This window comes from Juglans microcarpa x Juglans regia, chromosome 8S (genome assembly GCF_004785595.1).
Source record: "Juglans microcarpa x Juglans regia isolate MS1-56 chromosome 8S, Jm3101_v1.0, whole genome shotgun sequence".
NCBI classification, from domain to species: Eukaryota; Viridiplantae; Streptophyta; class Magnoliopsida; order Fagales; family Juglandaceae; genus Juglans; species Juglans microcarpa x Juglans regia.
Window position 1 is genome coordinate 17,063,534 of NC_054609.1, and position 21,342 is coordinate 17,084,875.

Consider the following 21,342-nt stretch of genomic DNA (forward strand, 5'->3'; position numbering starts at 1 on the left):
ATCGACTATTAAATAATAATAAATAATAATAAATAATAAATAAATAAATAATAAATAATAAATAATAAATAATAGTATATCATCCACAACTCTACTGCTCAAACTAACACTAAAGTAGTTGGTATGGTTCGGAAGTTATGAATTTTAAGAAAAAGGTAATTGAAAAGTTCATTCACTTGACTCAAAACACTTTGAGCTGTAATTTTATCCATTACCAGAACAAGGACATTTCCGTAATTACCGGACAAGGGATGTTGGCTTCCTCGATCGGACAAGCAACCCCCATCTTCTCTCTCCCTCTGCCCTTGACCTTCAAGCAACAAACCCGCACTGGCAGCTGGTGCGTTTCCATGTGTGTGTGACGCAGACTCTCTCTCTCTCTCTCATTTCATGCGAAAAACAAACTGGTTTCGCTAGCTAGAGCTTGCCTTGTTGACGACATGGCTTCCCGTGGCAAGAAGCTCATCAACGATCCCAACGGTTCGCGTTTTCACCCTTAGACTATCTCTCTTGCTTCTTTCTTCGCATTTTCTTTTCCTACATTTTTTAGGATTTTTGGTTTGCATAGTAAAATTCATGTGCGATTCTTGAGTTCCTTCTATCTGATCGGTTGCCGAGAAAACCGCCGGGGGAACTAACAGGTACGAGAAGGGAAATGCGACCGTGCTGTTTTTCTTTCTTTTGGTTTTTTGATGATCAATTTAATTCTTAGTTATATTCCGGGAAATCTCTGACTTTTTGGCGTTATATCAATTGACTTAATAATTATTTTCATGCTCAGATTTCTTAGTTGATGCTCTGTATTTTAAGTGCGTTAGGCTGAAGGTAGCTATGAATTTAGGTTCGTAATTATCTGTTTGTTTACCGAGAGAATTTTAAAAAATGCGAGTATTACGATTATTATTTTCGTGTGGTTTTCTCGGAAACTCTTGCTTACTTGCGTTTTCTGTGATGATTTATGAATATTTTCCAGCTTCAAATCTATTATAACTGTCTGTTTTGGAGAGAAATCCACTTTGACTTACTGATGTTAGGTTGCCGAGAAAAGTTAGGACAATCTCGAATGCTATGTTTCATGTTGTTTTTGGGAACTTAAAAATGTTAAATGACAATTGAAGATAATTTCTTCTTGCCTGTTTGCTGAAACTGAACGGAGACTTAAGGCCGAGATGAGGATCCCTTGTTCTTATTCACTAAAAAACCAATATCTGATATTTTGTTTTCTTTGGTACATTTAGTCCTCGGAATAGACCCTAGAAAAAATGGAGAGTTAAGGCAGGTTCTGAGATTAATCAAAGGCTAAAGAAAGAATAAGTCCTTGGGAGGCAGACCAAGTCATTCAAATAAAAAATTTCTAAGGAGAATAGCAATCGTAAGTCGGACAGTTACTAGGAAGTGCTGTTTAAGGTTTAGTTTTTCCCTCTTGTACGAATGTTTGTACTCATTTGAGGGTTGAATAATTTTACAATGAAGTAAGACTTTTTAATCATAATGAATATTCACACTAGTAAATTCTAGCTCTAGTTAACTAACATGCAAGTGCTTTTTTTTTTTTTTTTTTTTTTTTTTTTTTTTTTATAAGTAAGAATCTTTATTGAATAGAATGAAACTATGCAATGCCCAAGTACACAGGAAGTATACAAAGTGAGATACCTAATTACATTCTACTGAGCTGAAAAGAAGATAGAAACTCATGGACATTCCCACCCTTCAGTACAATGGCAGAAAACCACTGAAAAAGAGAAAATATAAATAAATTCCAGATTTCCGCCACTGCACGTTCCCTATTGTTGAAGCACCTATCATTCCTTTCTGACCATAAACACCACATTAAGCACAAAGGTATCATTCGCCACTTTGCTGCCAGTTGAGTGTTATTATGCCTTTTGTTCCAGCACACTCTTAGGCATTACCCAACTCAGCCTGACTCTATTAAGGATACTAGCCCATAACTCCCCAGCCACCTCACAATGTTAAAGCAAGTGATCTATCGATTCCCATTCCTTTTACACGTGTAGCACCACTCCGTGATCACCATATCCAGCTTCCTTAGATTATCTACCGTCAAAATCTTCCCAAGTGTAGCTGTCCAAATAAAAAACGCAACTTTGGACGGCACAAAAACCTTCCAAATGCTCTTCCACGGAAAGAATGTGGGCTGGTGGATTGTCAAAGCCTTATAAAAAGATTTAATAGTAAACTTTTTGCTCCCTGTGTGGATCCACAACATACGATCACCCCCATTACCTCCAAACTTTGCTGAATACAGGTAGCTATAAAATCTGCCATCTCTTCAAGTTACCATCCCATTTACACGACACAACAATTATGAAACTGCAACTTGTTGATTTTCTGCCAAGTTAAAAACAATTGGAAAAGCAGTGTAAGAGCATTGGCATTGAATTAGCCAAATGTCTTTTCATCTTTAAATTTAGCAAATATCATCCATATTTGCTCCACATTGAATTAGCTAAATTGTTTTCATCCAAACTATAAGCTACAGTAAATCTATTCTTCTTTTCAAATATGAAAAGAACTATAGCAAGTCTAAAAGTATTTTTTGAGATTATTATATTATAGATATGAGATTTTTATTCATATGAGATTTTATCATCTATATACATATGAGATTATTATATTATAGATTGTTAGATTGTGAAAATGAAAATGAATATGATTGTTGGAGGTTATTAACGATTATAAAAATAAAATATAAATTAATTAAAAAAATATAAATAATAAAAAAGAATAATATTTTATTATTATAAAGAGTGTGATGACTAATCCAATGTAAACTTCAAATTTTGAATGATTAGCTAAAAGTGAAAAAACTACATATTAGTCAAAATTTGAAGAATAGAATGGCCAATTTAATGCTAATGCTCTAAAGAGGGCTCTCCCCACTCCAAGCATCGAACCAAAAACGAGTTCTTGCTCCATCATCTACCTCAAACTTAATATGTTTTTCAAAAGTGTTCCACTCCTTTTTAATAAAATTCCATGAGCTTACTCCATAAGAACACCTACCCTCCTTAGAGCACCATCCCTCCACACACTACCATACTTATGATCAATAACCTCTCTCCACAACGAATTCTCTTCCAATTGATACCTCCACTTCCCTAGGAGTGCCTTATTAAAAGTACTCAAATTTTGCACCCCTAGCCCACCATTCGCAATTGGACAGCTCACCCTTTGCCAACTTACAAGATGAAATTTAATTTCCTCCCCCATGCCACCCCAGAAGAACGCTCTAAACAACTTTTCAATCTGGTTTGCCACACCCACCGGTAATGGGAATAAAGAATGATAGTAAGTGGGGGGGGGGGGGGTTGGAAAGGGTACTTTTGATAAGTGTTAATCTTTCCCTTTCGATAGAGAACTCTGCTAGAGAAGCAATATTACTCACGTCCCCCACCTGTATCAACTCTGACTTCTCCAAGTTCACCTTGAGTCCCGAAATAGCTTCAAAGCACAACAGGACTGCCTTAGAGCTTGAATCTGATTGTTAACAACATTACAAAAGATTAGTGTATCATCTGCAAATAGCAAGTGAGAAATTGAGCTGACACCATTGCTATTGCTGCCCACCGAAAAACCAGCAAGAAATCCCCCCTTCAGCAGCCTCCACCATGCGGCTCAAAGCCTCCATGACTATAACAAAAAGGAAAGGTGATATAACGGATCCCCTTGTCACAAACCCTCAAAGTCTGGAAAAAACCACAAGATTTTCTGTTGACTAAAACCGAAAACCGAGCGGTCGAAACACAATGTTTAACCTATTCGCCCACCTGTCCCCAAAGCCACATCTTCTAAGCATATAGAATAGAAAGTCCCAACACACATGGTCATAAGGCTTTTCCATGTCTAGCTTGCAAAGAACCCCCGGAAGGCCTTCTCTTAATCGGCTGTCCAAACACTCATTTACTATCAAAACTGAATCCAAAATTTGCCGGCCCCGAATGAAAGCATTTTGGGTTTGGAAATGAGTGTGTCCATCACTAAACTCATACGATTAACTAATACCTTAGATATGATTTTGTAGATCCCACCTACCAAGCTAATATGATTTTGTAGATCCCACCAAACTCATGCAAGTGCTTCTTGACCTAAAAAGACTATTTAGATATAGTAGGAAAAGTATTGAAACATGAAAAGGAGTTTTCTTTTCATTTTTCTTTTCTATTTCATCTGTTTCTCCTTATGACTTTGGGATAAGGGTTAGTGTTGTTCTTTTTGACGTAAGATTTAAGGGTTCTATTCTTATTCATTAGTGAGTCATGGTTCTCTTTACTCAAAAAAAGTACTGGTTCTCTTTGACTTTGCGTATGTCCTAAGGGACAAGAGATTGGGAAGGGAAGAAACTTATATTAACCTTCCTTTCCTAAGCAGTACTTCCTTTCTGTCATTCTTTTGGAGGTATAGATTGAGTGTTAGGGAGTTTGTCTTTTCCCTTGTGCAAGAACATCACTATTTTAATATTTTGGGTCGTGCAAGTAAAGCAATGAGTTACAATAAAAAGAGTAATGCGATATAGTATTTGCTAATTGGATCTTAGTTTTCTTGTTATTGTGGTTGCATACTGTTGCAGATGTTGTAACTGAGTTCATCGAGGGACTTGTGGAAACGTATCCTGGGCTGCAGTTCTTAGATGGTTTTCCTGAGGTGATTTTTATCTCTAAGATTTTGTTAAGGAGCTTATTTACATAAAGTTAGTTTTATTATGACATTGTCCTCCTATATTAACACACAGGTGAAGGTTGTATTACGTGCTGATGTTTCTAGTTCAACATATGATAAAGTTGCAATTATATCAGGTTAGAGACCATGAAATTTTTTTGCATGGTTTTCATATTAGTTTCACCCATCATGCTCTTATTGTCTAAAGCAGCTACTATGGTTAAAAAAAAAAGTTGGAACGTTTTTTAAATACACAACTGTTAGCAGTGAGTTAATGTTATACTGAATTCTAATTATTTTCTATGAATTAATATTGAAGAGAGTGTTTTCTTCCTGCTTCTATTTATTTTCATGAATACTGTTTCACAACCTCGGTAGTTCTTAATTACCCAAAAGGATAAATATGTGACTCGATGGTATGGATCATTGTGATTGACCTTTGGCCTTCGCAATTTGTGGGAGATAATACTTGACAAATCTAATCCATGACTTCTAGTCCTCTTTTGTCTTTTGATGTAATACATTAAGCGATAGTTGTTCGTATGCTTACACCTGTTAGTTGCTGCAATTAAATTGGGCATCCTAGGAAGCCTTTTGTTACGTTGATCTATTTCATACAGGAGGTGGAAGTGGTCATGAGCCTGCACAAGCTGGATTTGTGGGGGAGGGGATGTTGACAGCAGCTATTTGTGGGGATGTTTTTGCCTCTCCACCAGTTGATTCAATTCTTGCCGTATGATTTCGTTTATTCTTATTATTGGACATGCATATGCATCACCCTATCAATAATTGTAATCACTATTAAATGACTCTGATCTAGCCTACTTTTACCACAGGGCATCCGTGCTGTAACAGGTCCTATGGGATGTCTTCTAATTGTCACGGTACATTATTTTGAAACGAGTACTTATTTTTTATATATCATGGTTTATGATGGCGTCTTTGTTCTAGGTGTCTAATGGCTTATGTTGATTCTGGGAAACCCTAGACCAGTTAAAAAGAGAGAAATAAAAGGGGGGTTTGAGTGAGAGATGCAGAGAGAGAGAGAGAAGAAGCAATAACATCTTCATTACAGGGTGGCTGAAACCATGTTGGAAAGAGTGGTGAGCTTTGTGAATGGTCTATTATTACTTGAGTGTGGTTAACTGTATAAGGTGGTTAACTGTATAAGGAGGTTCTGATTATTGGAGTCATCTAGCTTTTGTACCTTGATTCGAGGCATTATAATCTGCTGTTGACAGAATTATACTGGTGATCGTTTGAATTTTGGTTTGGCTGCCGAGCAAGCAAAATCTGAAGGTTATAAAGTGGAGGTATGCTTTCATTTAAGTTTATATTCGTAATCATCTTCTACATGGTTAGACCCAAAAGATATATATATTTTAACTGTTGTTGGCACCTTATAGACTGTAATTGTGGGGGATGATTGTGCTTTACCTCCACCTCGTGGCATAGTTGGACGAAGAGGATTGGCGGGGACTATTCTCGTTCATAAGGTCCTCTCTCTCTCTCTCTCTCTCTCTCTCTCCCCTCTCCAAACATGCACTTAAAGAAGCTTAGTGGCATGTGCATTTGCATCAACCTTGAACTGACTCCAGGCTCATTTTTCCCTTGTCTGTGTCTCTCTTTTTATCCATCTTTCTTTATTCTTTATACAGAACTTGTTGTATTGTTAATTTTCTTCTTCCTTCGCCAATGACTTGTATGTTCTGTATTTGACATATGCATGAGGATTTAAGCACTACATCAATGATTGAAAAGCAAGACTTTTTCTTGACCATGCAGTTAGAGCATGAGTTATAAGTCATCCATTGTATGAGGCAGTAAAAGATCGAAAAGAAAAATTATATTCTTGTATCTCAGTTTTCAACAATATCCTTGTATTCTTTTTTCCCGTTGTGATTCATGACTTGTTATATTAATCGAACAATATAATTTCCAGGTTATTCTTTTCTAATTTTTCATCTTACTAAATGTGTCACACAAATTCTTGCCTTCGTGAAAGACAGGTGGCTGGAGCTGCTGCTGCTGCTGGCCTTTCCCTTGCTGATATTGCTGCCGAAGCAAAATGTGCATCAGAAATGGTTGGAACAATGGGTGTTGCTCTATCTGTTTGCACACTGCCTGGGCAGGTTACATCAGATCGTTTAGGTCCAGGGAAAATGGAACTTGGCCTTGGAATTGTATGTCATTTTCAGCCATCCCTTGTCTTTGAAATAAGAAATGCACTCTTTATTTATTTCAAGAATTTTAAATTTGTAGTATTTTTAATACGTAAGACAATTTGGAGTTCTTTGTCTTTGCTGAGCTTATCTGTAGTTGATTACTTTTGATCTATCCACTGGTTTTTACTTGCTGATATTATTTATCAATTGCTCAGTTATATAACTTTTACTTCTAGAGTAATTAAATTCTTGTTCAACTTTTACGTATCAAGCATACTAAACATGCATTTGTGTACAGCATGGTGAACCTGGTGCTGCTGTGGCCGACATTCAGCCTGTGGATGTGGTGGTTTCTCATGTTCTTAATCAAATACTCTCACTGGTATGTCAAAGTATTTTATGTTCAACTCTTGTTTTAATATATAGCATGCTCACCCTTACTGATTTTTTTTTTCTTAACAAAGACGCGTTCTAGGGTTCTGTATATTTTTATGCCAATGATCCTAGAGCACTTAGGACTCGTTTGTTTTCACAACTCTTTTCAACTCATCTCATCTAATCATTATAATTTTCCTAAATTTCCACACAAAATAAAATAAACAATTCAACATTTTCAAATCGCAAAACAAAAATAAATATTAAAAAATATATTCTAACAATATTTTATTCAATTTTTAACTTTAATCTCAACTCATCTCATCTGTGAAAACAAACGGGGCCTTAGTCATTCTAAGTTTGACTTTCTGGACAATATCTTCAAAGCAATCTGCTGCATCCTTTTGATGCTATTTTTGCTCTTTTTGGACTGAATGGGGACTTACCTGGTTCATTTTTGAGTTTCTTAACAGCATGGTTTTTAGTTTAGAACTTGGTTGTTTTGGAGGCTGCATGCTTAATGCTTATTATAGTGTTTAAGGGCAGAAAAAGAATCATATATTTGATGTAGCTGGGCATTCAATTAGAGATATTAGAAGGAGGCACCTAGCTATTAATGCAACTTACTTATGTCAATCAATGAGAAAAAATTTATCCGATGTTATACTTTGCAGTAGCTTGTATATCTTTGCACCATGACTATATTTAAAATTTTAAAATCCCACACCATGTGTGTGATTAAGTTTACAGCATAAGGTTCTTTTTTTTCTCATTTCCAAAAATTTTATAGCTCAAGTTGATGACCACTGGTCTAAATTATATAATCTTTGCAGGAAACCAACTATGTTCCCATTACACGAGGCAATAGAGTTGTGCTCATGATCAATGGGTAGGTGCCAGGATCTGTGCTTTAGATCAGAATTCACCTTATCAAGTTATGGGATTGACTGTTATTTGTGCTATTAGCATCATAGCAATCAACATTATATTAAATAGATACATGTTTTTGTGGATTGAGTTTCTAGTTTATATCTTTATGGTTGCAAATTGATAAAAACTAAGGTAAACATCAAATCAGTAGTGCAACTCAAACCGGAATGTCAGACAGATTACAAGTTTCTTAGACCTTCCTAAGGTTACAAGTTTGGACCAAGCTTTGATGCGTTGAACCACTGATGCTGGGAATTGTGTTTTTTTTCATATTTATTGTTTTTCTTATAAACTCTTTTCCGTGAATTTCTAGATCTTTTTGCATTTTCTTTTTAGGTGCATCTCTTGTATGCTTTCTATGTACTTGGGTAATGACCTTTTGTTCTTTAATAAAATCTACCTTATTTATAAAGAAGGGACCTACAATCAACTTCTTTTAGATTTTAATAAAAGTGAAGGTAACTGAAACGTGGTGTTATTTGACAAATCTGACAACCTTTTATGATGTTTCTTTTTAACTCATTACATGTTTGATACTCCCAGCTGTTTCTGCCCCCACTACAATTTTTTTTTTTTTTTGTTACTATCTTTAATTTCAAAATTACAAATCCTTTGTTTTTCAATTGTCCAATCTGGATCAAATCTGTTCCTCTGCCACATTACAGAGTAAAATATATTAGATATTTGTGAACCTAATTATACAAGAATTATAAAAATCGATCTGAACTTGCTGCTCTTGGCCAATGTTTTCAAAGTTTCCTGGTTTTCTAAATCAAAAACTTCAATTTTCTGCTGAACAGTGACCAAGTAATGTAATTTTAGTTTTGTTCAATCATTTTATTTGTTTCTAATAGATATTTAGTATAGCTGCTCAGTTATTATCTTACATGTGCTGTTTGTTGTGCCATCAACTCTTTTTAGGATGTTATTCCAAAACATAAACTTTTCCTGACTTTAGTTTCTCTGTTTCCTTATGATGGTCAACAATTTATCTGATGTTCCATTATCCTCATGGCACTCTTGTTTTTGATAAAATTGTCCTTTGAATTGCAGGTTAGGAGCCACCCCTATAATGGAATTAATGATTGCATCAGGAAAAGCAGTGCCAAAATTGCAGCTTGAACATGGACTGGCTGTTGATAGAGTGTATACAGGGTCATTTATGACATCTCTTGATATGGCAGGTTTGTTTATGCTGATAAGAGCATCATGTCTAAACTAATATTATGGTTCTCCTCAACATCGTGTTTTTTTCAGGTTTTTCAATATCCATCATGAAGGCAGATGAAACTATTTTGCAACGTCTGGATGCTCCAACTAAGGCTCCATATTGGCCTGTTGGCGTTGATGGTCAGTGAATTGAACATTGCTTTCTTTTCTTAATTTCTCTAAATTTCCTTTTATATATGGGATTGTTTGAACATTGTTTGAGCATTCTATCTAAACTAATAAGATGCTCCATAATGGCAAGCATAATATATATTGAACTAGTAATGAAAGTGGTTCCCATCATTAGTAAAGTATTATCATCTTATTTATGTGTGTACGAGTGTGTTGTGTGTGCGCGCGCATGTGCATATATTTATGCATGCATGTATGTATGAGACAAGTTCTACGCTACCTTGACTTTTATTGAACTCGAGAATTGTCTTTACTGGCAGGTAATCATCCACCTACCAAGATTCCTGTTCCAATGCCACCGTCTCGTTCAACAAAGAGTGATGAGGTATGCTTATGAAATTTATTTGGAGACAGGCTTATAGGTGTTGCTATTAGCATTGGTAACTCTATGAGAAACTTTTTCTCTCCGTACACATGCACACTTTTTCTTCTCGTTTGTTTCCTGTAACATTTTCTTCATCGTCAATGTTACGTTGATTGTTTTCTGAAGCTGTGATGGTTATGATGGGTCGTTCTATAGAAGTGGTGATTGAATCCAAATGCTTTACTTTGTCAAAACTTGGTGGTGTTGTTTTGAGAGTCACCTAGAGAAGCTGTAAAACAGAGCATACGGTGATGCTGGGGCTTTCTTCAACTCAGTGGCTTGGGAAGGTGTTAGAGGAGAGTCTGAGCAGGGGGAAGAAGGAGGTGTATCTGGCAACGCGAGATGGCTTCTGTAGTATCATTGCTCAACGATGTGCAAATAGGAGAGGGAGATATCTTGAAATTTCAGAGTATAACCAGGGGGGAGGAGGAATGTTTTATGTATTTCAGAAGGTGAAAATGGTTGGGGTTGGAGGAAGATGAGGGAGGTGCTATTAGAACAAGGGAAAGAGGGTACTAAAGTGGCTGGTTTGCATGGCGGAGGTCAACCAGGCAATGGAAGGGGGGTTCCGAGGCACCATGCGCGGTCGTATAAGGAGGTCCTCTCCTCGTCAATACTGAAAGTTGTAAGGGTGAGTGTGGGTCGTGATGGTGTGTCGAACCAACCCCATGGCAGGGGCTCTGTGGCGTGTCAGGAAATGTGGGAGGTGCAAAGGAAGCTGCTGGAAATGCAGGGGCAGTTGCGTTCCTTGCAGAGAGACATGGCTGTGATAGTGGCTTTTGTCGGTTCGTTTAAGGAAACTGATCTTGTGTTTGATTTAAAAGCCAAGATGAAGGTCATGGGTAGTGGGCCGAGTAAAGCTCAGAAAGGGGCCCAACAGAGAGTTAAAAGGGGAAAGGGCTGGAATGTATGGAGAAAGATGGGTGGGCCATCTTGGCCCAATGTGCAAGATCCATGTGGGGCTGGGCCATCTCAGCCTAGGGCCCAAAGGTGCGGGCAAGGACCCGGGTTGTCTCAGCCCAAGGTCCGCAAACCCGTGTCGCCCAAGGGTGTCGAGAACCTGAGCCCAACCCGATAATCCCATTTGAGCTTCTTAGTCTCGGATTCGTGCCGGAAAGCGTGCCAACGGTGAGTGGTCAGGAGGCGACCACACAGACCACGCTGACGGAGGTTGTAGAGGTCGTCGACGAGGTGTCGCCGGTACTCTGTGTGCAATAGGCTCTGGTGGGTCTCGAATCGCAGTTTTCTTCGTCAAAGGAGGCCCAGAACTCGCTGATGAGTGGTGGTGGGGTGTTTTTGGCTCCGGCAATAATGTCTTCGAAACCTTTGGAGTTTGAGTTGGTTGAGGTAGAGAAGGACTCGGATGATCTGATGCATTCTGTGGAGGACGAACTTTTCATCTCTGAGGCTTGCAGGTTGGAGGATTTCTCGGTGGGGAGTGAGTTTCAGAACTTCCAGAACAACAAAATGGGGAATCCTATCCCATTAAACTACTATTTCCCGGATCAAGCCTCAGATTGGGTAATTCATAAAGCAAAAGAAATTCAACATGTTGTGGGAATTGATTGTGATGGGTATGAAGAGCAGTTCATAGCTTTGTTAACTGCTATGGAAGCTGGACATCACAAAAAAAAAAGAAGGGGGACTCGAAGAAAAGTCGGGAATTAAAAAGATTGATGTGGTCGATGAACTCGGAGGGTAGCTCGAGCAGGAATAGGGCAAAAAGGAAGGGGCTGATTGTTCCCCAATGAAACCCAGGAATGTCCGGGGTCTAAACGAGGTAGTGAAGCGTCTTCGGATTCGGAACCTACTCCGTGAGTGGAAAGTGGACATTGTATGCCTACAGGAGACGAAGCTGAAGATGATCAGTAGGAAGACTGTTCGGAGTTTATGGAGCAGTATTTATGTAGACTGGGTATACCTGGCCTCTTTAGGGGCATCAGGAGGAGTTGTGGTGATGTGGGATAGACGGATGGTGGAGAAAGTGGAGGATTATATAGTAGCATGTTCTTTTAAATGTGTGTCAGATGGTTTTTTGTGGGCATTTGCAGGTGTGTATGGGCCTAACCTAGATGTCGATAGAAGATTATTGTGGGATGAGCTTGCATGAGTACATAGCTAGTGGGAGCTCCCTTGGTGTATTGGGGGTGATTTCAATGTGATTCGTTTCCAGAGTGAAAGCTTTGGAAGTAGAAGATTGAGGCCAGCAAGTTTGGAGTTCTCAGAGTGTATCTTTGACTTGAACTTGATAGACCTTCCGCTTGCTGGGGGTCCAGCCACATGGTCAAATAATCAGACTTGGTCCCGCTTGTATCGTTTCTTAATTTCTCCTGAGTGGGAGAGCCATTTTCCGGATGTATGGCAAAAGCGTTTGGGACGCCTAGCCTTGGATCATTGGCCTATTTTACTTGATTGTGGAGGTATTCGTAGCATTAGAAGGTATTTTAAGTTCGAGAACATGTAGTTGAAGTCAGAAGGTTTTGTGGAAAGAGTTAAACAATGATGGATTTCGTATCACTTCGAAGGTACACCCAGTCTCATTTTTGCGAATAAACTGAAAGTCTTAAAAAGAGACTTAAAGGAGTGGAATATACAGTCTTTTGGCAATGTAGAGGAGAACAAAAATACTAAGTGGGTGGAAATATAGGATTTAGAAGGACTAGAAGTAGGGATGCCACTTACTGAGGAGGAGCAAGCACAGAAAACTTTGCTGGTCGCAGATCTTGAGAGGATAATCCTGCAGGAAGAAATGTCATGGTGCCAAAAATCAAGAGCTCTTTGGTTAAAGGAAGGGGATCAAAATACAAAGTTTTTCCATAGAATTGCAAACTCTCATAGAAGAAATAATAATATTGAAGTGCTGAAAATTGAGGGGGTCGAGTGTAGAGAAAAAGAGGTTATTCAAGACCACGTGATCGAGTTCTTTGAAAAGCTTCTCACTAAGCAGGTGGGGTGGAGGCCTACTTTGGATGGATTGGTTTTTGACACTATTGAGCCAGGGGACGTTGCTAGGATGGAGAGGACTTTCAAAGAGGAAGAGGTCTATGATGTAGTAAGGAAGATAGCAAAAGATAAGGCCCCCGGTCTGGATGGTTTCTCTATGGATTTTTTCCAAGAATGTTGGGAGGTGATTAAAAAATTATCTCTTGAAGGTGTTTCAGGAGTTCTTCTCAGTAGGAAAATTTGAGAAAAGTCTCAACACTACTTTTCTTGCATTAATCCCTAAAAATGTAGGGGCCATTGAGATCTCAGATTTTCGGCCCATTAGTTTAGTGAATAGTGTGTATAAGATCATTGCAAAAGTGCTTGCCAATCGATTAAGTGGGGTCTTGGGGAAAATCGTTACTAAGCCTCAAAATGCTTTTGTTAAGGGTAGACAGATCCTTGATGCGGCTCTAATTGCTAATGAATGTTTGGACAGTATATTGAAGGTTGGCAACCCAAGGATTATGTGTAAGTTAGATATGGAAAAGGTGTATGATCATGTTAATTGGGATTTCCTTCTATATTTACTGGGTAGGTGTGGGTTTGGAGAAAGGTGGAGGTCTTGGATCAGTTGGTGTATTTCCACGGTACAATTCTCTGTGTTGATCAATGGCAGTCCAGAGGGTTTCTTCTCGAGCTCTCGTGGTTTGAGACAAGGGGATCCGTTATCTCCTTTACTTTTCGTTATTGTTATGGAGGCACTAAGTAGGATGATCTCGGCTTTAGTGACTAATGGGTTTGTCAGTGGCTTCCAGATTGGATTGCTGAGTAGAGGTATTACTACTATTTCTCATTTGTTGTTTGCAGACGATACACTTATTATGTGCGAGGTTGATCAAGCCTAGTTGAGGGCTGTGAAGGCGCTGTTGCTTTGTTTTGAAGCAGTATCTGGTTTAAAAGTGAATTATGATAAATCCGAGTTGGTGCCGATTGAAGAAGTTCAAAATATAAGGGAGTTGGCTAGCACACTGGGTTGTAAAATAGCATCTCTTCCTATGACTTATCTGGTATTACCATTGGGTATAGCATCAAGGGCACGCTCGATTTGGGATACAGTGATTGAAAAAGTAGAGAGGAGATTGGCAGGATGGAAGAGAATGTACTTGTCGAAAGGGGGCTGGATTACGTTAATCAAAAGTACACTTTCTAACCTACCCACCTACTTATTTTCGTTATTCCCTTTACTAGCAAGTGTGGCGGGTCAACTTGAGAAGCTACAGAGAGATTTTCTGTGGGGGGGTCTAGGAGATGAGTTTAAATTCCATTTAGTCAAGTGGGAGATGGTGTGCCGTCCTATCTCTAATGGTGGTTTGGGTATTAGAAACTTGAGGTTGTTCAATCGAGCGTTACTTGGCAAATGGTTGTGGCGATATACCAAGGAACCAGATGCTTTATGGAAGACTATGATCGAGAACAAATATGGTGATTTAGGAGAGGGATGGTGTACTAGAGAAGTTAGAGGGGCATCCAGAATGGGGCTATGGAAACATATTATAAGAGGATGAGAGGTTTTCCATCGACACACTAGACTGCAATTGGGGACAGGTTTCAAGATCAGATTTTGGAAGGATGCTTGGTGTAATAACAGTGTTCTACAATATCTGGTTCCTACTCTTTTCTTGATTGCAAGTGCCAAAGATGCCACAGTGGCGGAGGTTATGGAAGTCTCAGGTAGGAGCATTCATTGGAACATCAATTTCAACTGAGTGGCATAGGATTGGGAGATGGGGAGTTTTGTAGATTTTTATAGTCTCTTGTACTCTTGTCGTCCAAATATGGAGCATGAAGATGATTTGTAGTGGAGTCCTGCAGGGAAAGGAGTGTTCACTGTCCGTTCCTTCTATAAGGTCCTCACAAAAGTTCCTGAGATACAGTTTCCATGGAAGAGGCTTTGGCGTCATAAGGCTCCTCCCAAAGCTTCCTTCTTTGTGTGAACGTCTTTGGGCAAGATTCTCACTACGGATAATCTGAGAAAAAAGAGGATAATCATTGCAGATTGGTATTGTATGTGTAAAAAAGCAGGGGTGAGTCGGTGAATCATTTACTTTTACACTGCAAGGTAGCCAGGACTCTTTGGGATGAGGTGCTTAAAAGAATGGACTTAGCTTGGGTTATGCCGGAAACCGTTTTGGATGCATTGGCTTGCTGGATCTCAATTCGAGGTGTGAGACAGATTAGAGCGGTTTGGAAGATGATCCCTATCTGTATTATATGGTGTCTATGGCAGGAGCGCAATGGGAGGACTTTTGAAGATAGAGAGATCCTTGGCGGAGCTAAATCTGTTATTTTTTAGGACTCTTTGTACTTGGGCCATTGCTGTGGATTTTAATGGCATGGACCTTCATGATTTCTTAGTTTCTAATGCTCCTACATAATTAGGGCTTTTCTATCTTTGTAATTGACAGTTGGTGGTTTAATAAATACTTATTTTACTTATAAAAAAAAAAAAAAAAAAAATTTGTTACCCCCATGGAAAATCAGATTAAGATGATTGTACTCTTTTAGACAAGTTCCCTACTCACTGTCTTTGACACTTTCGATAACATTTTTACCTCTACAAACCTGGTTTGGTTGTCGTGAGTTTCTGTAGAAAAATACGGCATCCTCGCTTTGAAATATATGGCAATCTTATCAGTCAGTACGTGTAGGCACATGTGATGTAGTTGGGAAAATGTTGGGCAGGTTTTAAGGATAATGGTTTAACTTCCATTTATCACCACTGGTCTTCATTTCTGTCTTTGCTTTTTCTGTCACATTCTGGAGCACAATTGCCATGCTTGTGATGCTCTGATTTACTTTATTTTCTAATTCTAAATTACTTGTTTTTCTTTTTATGTTTTTCCTGTTTACACGTCTATTCTATTAAATCTGTCTGCTGATGCTTTTGATTAGGCATTAAGTCGATCACCGCAATTGAATCAACAAGGCCAGATTCTTGAGGTTGCTATTGAAGCAGCAGCAAACGCAGTTGTCAATCTTAGGGAAAGTCTGAATGAATGGGATAGCAAAGTAGGTGATGGTGACTGTGGGTCAACAGTGAGTCCTATCCTAGTAGCCCTATCACTATTTCCGATATATTGCTTGTCCATTATGTAGTATGTATCGTGCTGTGTCTAATTTATCTGCTTCTGCAGATGTATAGAGGTGCAACAGCAATTCTGGCGGACATCAAAAAGTAAGTTGTTCACTTTGACTAGATTTATAAGACAAAATCCACAGTTGCAATCTTATCATCGAGAAGATCACCGACATGATTGACATATTCAATGCACTTCCTTGTTAATGGTTCAAAGAGGCTAGAAATATCAAACTTATCCATCCAAGATGCCATTAGATATGGTGGTAAAGTTTGTCATGTGGTTGTCTTACCCTGAGCCTGCCTTTCTCCTCAAAGACCATTTTCATCTTCTTCAGCACCCAATAAAGGAAAAAAAGCAAAAAGGATAAAAAAAAAGAAAGGAAGTGGATAAATCGAAAATGGCTTAAGATTAAAAAAAAAAAAAAAAAAGGAAGAAAAGGATAAATGGAAGATGGTGAAGTATTGTATTTTCATTACGCACATCATCATAATGTTCACAGGTTGCACATATTTGCAGTTACTGAATTACATGTTAATTATTTTTCTCCCAGATTATGATCATTTCAAAATAAGCTAACTTCAGTGTATTAATTTCCATCTTCTGTTCCCAGTTACCCTCTGAATGATGCTGCAGAAACAGTGAACGAAATTGGATCATCTATTAGAAGAGTTATGGGAGGAACTAGTGGGATCCTGTATTTTCCTTTATCTGGATCTTTACTTGATTGACTTTGACAAATTGATTCATTCGCATAAGTCTGAAAAATCATTTAATCTCTCATTTTGAAACAGATATAATATATTTTGCAAGGCTGCATATGCACAGTTGATAGCAAGCTCCCAGTCAGTTGTCACTGCAAAACAATGTGAGATAATCATCCCAATGTCATAATCTTGAGAGTTGCACATTCACTCATTGAGTTTTTTTTTAATCCAGGGGCTGAAGCACTTGAAGCTTCCATTGCAGCAGTCAGTAAATATGGGGGAGCTAGTGCTGGTTATCGCACATTGTTAGATGCCCTTATTCCAGCATCAGCAATACTTCAGGAGGTCATTACCAATGATCATTATCATCTGTTTCATAATCATTGTGGCCTTAAGGACTAATATATTAAACTTTGCATACAGAGGTTAAAGGCTGGGGATGATCCTTGCACTGCTTTTGTTCTCTCGTCTGAAGCAGCATTGGCTGGAGCTGAATCAACCAAGCACATGCAAGCACAGGTGATATTCTTATTGATTCTTTTCCTATTTCATTGGGATTAAGCCTCTTTGTCTTGGCATTCTTTCTAATCAAAGGACATGAAAATAAGCAGTCTTTGAATGCATCTGCATGTTCCTTACATGACCCTCAATTAAGGTGGAAACAATTTCCATGAATACTGTAGCAGTGCTGGATCTAGGGGGATGGGGACCACCACTCCCCCTCCTTCCTTGACCCTTGACCCCTATTCAAAAATTCTTTCTAGACCCCAAAAGATTAATAACCCCTTTAACTCCAAAAAATATTTATTAACCATATTTTGAAAATATATCTAAAAATCTATATATTTTAAAATTTAGCCCCAAACCTTATAAAATAATTGGATTTTCTCAATATTTTGACCCAAAAGATTTTCAAAAACCTGTCAGGATGCAGCCTTGTGGTTAAAGGCAGGACTAAAATGAACTATAGCCACAGATGTCTTCTGTTCAATTTTGCACTAGGACCTGAACATGGCTCAATTTTTCCTTGCTTTCATTTTTTTTCACTGATCTCTCCATCCACAACTTAAAAGAGTAACATTGAATATATTGAGTTTTCAGCTATCTATAATATCCGATCTTTTCACTATCATAAACATGTACCATATATCCCTGAGTTGATGAATATATTGATAATTTTTTTGGTAATGTGAAATGTGTTTATAATATTGTTTTATTATATATATATATATATATATATATATATCCACATGAAAACATACCTTTTCTTTTATCGTTAAACAAAGTTTTATTGATCATAAGAATAGGCTAAAACCTAGGTATATGAAACATATACAAGAGCATCGCCTTAGCGTGCTAGTTCAGTCATACAAGAAAATCATGGAAACTCATTCCATTGAAATCAATTACAACCGACCAATGAAGTAAAGTAATGAAAGCTCCTTCATTGCTTGCTCTCGATCTTCGAAGCTCTTGTCATTCCTTTCCTTTCAAATGCACTGCCATAAGCATATTGGGACCATCTTTCATATTGCTGCAATATGAGAGTTACCTTGAGGCCTCGCCAAGAAGCTAAGAGATCGATCACCCTTCTCGGCATCACCCAAGTGAAGAAGTCATTCCATAATGTCGTGGCAAACTCACAATGAAGTAATAAATGATCAACTAACTTCCCACTCTTTTTGCACATACAACACCACTCCATGATAATGAATCGACGTTTCCTTAAGTTGTCGAGTGTGAGTATCTTCCCCAATGAAGTTGTCCATACAAAGACGAGTGCCTTTAATGGTGCCCTTGTCTTCCAAATGCTTCCTTTCCATGGGAATGAGTTGGTTTTATGTGTGTGCATGGCTTGATAGAAAGAGCGGATAATGAACTTTTCTTTCTTAGAGCGACGCTAGAAAATCTTGTCATCAACTTCTCTCCTCATGCGGGTGGAATATATGAGATCATAAAACTCCAATATTGTGTCGACCTCCAAATCATGCACATTTATGAAAAAAGTGACATTCCATTGAGGAGCACCGTTTGATGTGACCAACATGTCCGCAATCGAGGCTTCTTTCATTCTTGCTATACCATAGACTTCTGGATAAGCTTCCTTGAGTGGCCTATCTCTGCACCATATGCTGTGTCAAAATTTTGATTTTGAGTCCATCACTCACCTCAAACTAGGTGTTTCTGAAGTGGGCATCCCATCCTCTTCTTATGTGCTTCCAAGGGCCCACCCTATATGGCCCGCTTACCTCATTTGAGCACAAACCTCCCCATGCTTCACTGTACTTAAAGTTTATGATGTTTTTCCACAAGGTCCCCATTCTTGATGATATTTCCACAGCCATTTTCCCAACAAAGCCTTTTCAAAAACCTATAAATTCCTTATACCCAATCCTCCTTCTGATATGGGGGAGCATACCCTGGCCCTTTTTACCAAGTGAAACTTAAACTCATCATTTATCCCCTCCTGATATATAGGAAGTAAGTCAGCAGGTTGGATAGAATACTTTTAATTAAAGTAATCCTACCACCTAAAGGTACATCCTCTTCTAGTTAGCCAGTTTTCGCTCCATTTTCTCTAATACATTGTCCCAAATTGATTTTGATTTGAATGGTGCACCCAAGGGGATGTTATCCGCAAATGAGATATCTTACATCCCAAGATGGAAGCCAAGCTCTCCACATGAGCAACATCTCCCACGAAAACATACCTTACTTGGAAAAATAATTAAACATATGCACAAGATCGTGCTTACGCATTTTCTGTCCTTTTGGCAATACGTTCAAGATCCAAACTGTTAGATTCTTTTATTCTTCCTTTATTTTAATTAGAATCAAGCCATGTATTATAAAAAATTTACACTTTTGGGTGTTAAGGTTATCAATCACATGGACTCCTTGTAACACCTCAATGGAAGGCCCAAATCACATGGATTCCAATGGGGCTCTAATGATACAATTGGAGCCCCATTGGAATCTTTTAAAGAGCAAAAGCTTCTCATTCCTAAGCAATGTAGGATTCCATACACCACCTATTCTTATCCTTATCATATGTATTACAATCTCCTCCTCTTAAATTCCCAACGTCCTTGTCAGGCCTGTCCGTTATAGGTGGCACGACTCAAGTCTCATATTTTTGGTTATGATAGGCTCTAATACCATTTGTAATGCCCCAATGGAAGGCTCAAACCACATGACCTATACTCTAAAAGGACTAGTCAATGATACAATTGGAGCCCTATTGGAATCTTATAAAGAGCAAGAACTTCTCATTCCTAAGAAATATGGGATCTCATACATCACCTAACCTTATTCTTATCATATGAGGTATCACATTCCTATGTGGTTATCATAATAGGCACATATTGGTATAAGATGACTCAAGCATTAAAGCACCTGTCTTAACCTTAGACCTTCATGAGTGACCATCAGCTTAGTTGTATGCTATCGTGTTACTTGAGTTGTATGGGAGTAAGTGGCATGGGCTTTTGGGACTGATTGTTACTACATGGTGCTTACCTGAGGTGACTCTTGATAGATAAACTAAAGTGAGCTTTATAAAGCCTGTGAGAATGAGATACACAATCACCAATGTAGTCCCTGACCATGACCCACATGCTACTACAGAACCAGGGTCCACATGTTTGGCCTCCCCGATTCTACTTGTGCCTGTTGGCCCTTTTTGGTCATGGAGTTGATCAGTCTGTTGGTATGTTCCCTGCAGTTCAATGTAGAGTCATTAGAACCAAAATAACTGTAGAAATGTTATGCAGGCTCGATATTCATGTACCTGTGAGAACTTGTCTTACACATAATCATTTCCTGTGTGACTCAATGACTGTTACTAGGGGTTGACACCAATGGTAAGGGCCTTGGTCTTAGGGGTATGCTCCCCAAGTCTAAGGTTCGAACCTGTAGGTATAAACAATTTTTGGGGGCTACGTCCTATTGATAAGAAGTCGATTTACTTTATCTATGAGGAGTTGCGTTACATGGGTTTGGGGTTTAGCTAGTGCACTACACTAGGTGACATGTTTTAGACCACATAATACTCATGCTACAAGAAATCCTTTATGTAGAAAGTATCCACATTCTTATGCATTGTATTCACCTTAATGGGGATCTGATGAGATAGATTTGGTAGGCTGGCCGTTCAACCTATGTCTCTGGGGAGATCCTTGCATCAGTTCCAGATCCTGGAGCAATGGCTGCAGCTTCGTGGTACAGAGCAGCAGCTGTAGCAGTCATGGAGAAGTACAGGGCTTCTTCATGAACCAATGCATCTAGCTCCTCGTGTAATTCCTGCTCCTTTTCAAGCAATTCCTGCTCGTTTTTTGCTGCGGAAGTTTTGCTCATGATTTTACGGTATTCGGAAGTTAGGCTCTCCGCTTATGCTTTTTGTGCATTGCATAAAGCCGAGAGAGCGAGTCAGACTCGTGCATCTCTCAACATTTTCTTTAGATAAAATGTAACTTTGATGAGTATTGGTAACTACAAGACAGAATAATCTGCATTGAAATCTGAGCATATGGCTGTAATTGAAATGGTTCAAAAATGTTGCTTTTTAATGGCCTGTGTTAGATTGTTTTGTATGCATTAATTAACCCCTGAATCATGTCTTTTTCTTTTATGGTTGCTGATGATACTCAGGTCTAGGA

The 21,342-nt window shown here is 38.5% G+C and overlaps 1 protein-coding gene across 1 annotated transcript; it reads left to right on the forward strand.

The window, feature by feature from the left end:
- The first annotated feature begins 246 nt into the window (after positions 1 to 246).
- Positions 247 to 21,252, forward strand: LOC121244469 (putative 3,4-dihydroxy-2-butanone kinase). The gene is made up of 20 exons (XM_041142549.1): positions 247 to 480; positions 4,592 to 4,665; positions 4,754 to 4,817; positions 5,301 to 5,413; positions 5,517 to 5,564; positions 5,922 to 5,993; positions 6,087 to 6,176; positions 6,690 to 6,863; positions 7,144 to 7,227; positions 8,054 to 8,109; positions 9,204 to 9,334; positions 9,408 to 9,500; positions 9,812 to 9,876; positions 15,793 to 15,936; positions 16,035 to 16,075; positions 16,591 to 16,674; positions 16,772 to 16,845; positions 16,917 to 17,029; positions 17,108 to 17,203; positions 20,829 to 21,252. The coding sequence occupies exons 1-20, from the start codon at positions 441 to 443 to the stop codon at positions 20,955 to 20,957; spliced, it is 1,785 nt and encodes a 594-aa protein (XP_040998483.1). The 5' UTR covers positions 247 to 440; the 3' UTR covers positions 20,958 to 21,252.
- The last annotated feature ends 90 nt before the right edge of the window (positions 21,253 to 21,342 follow it).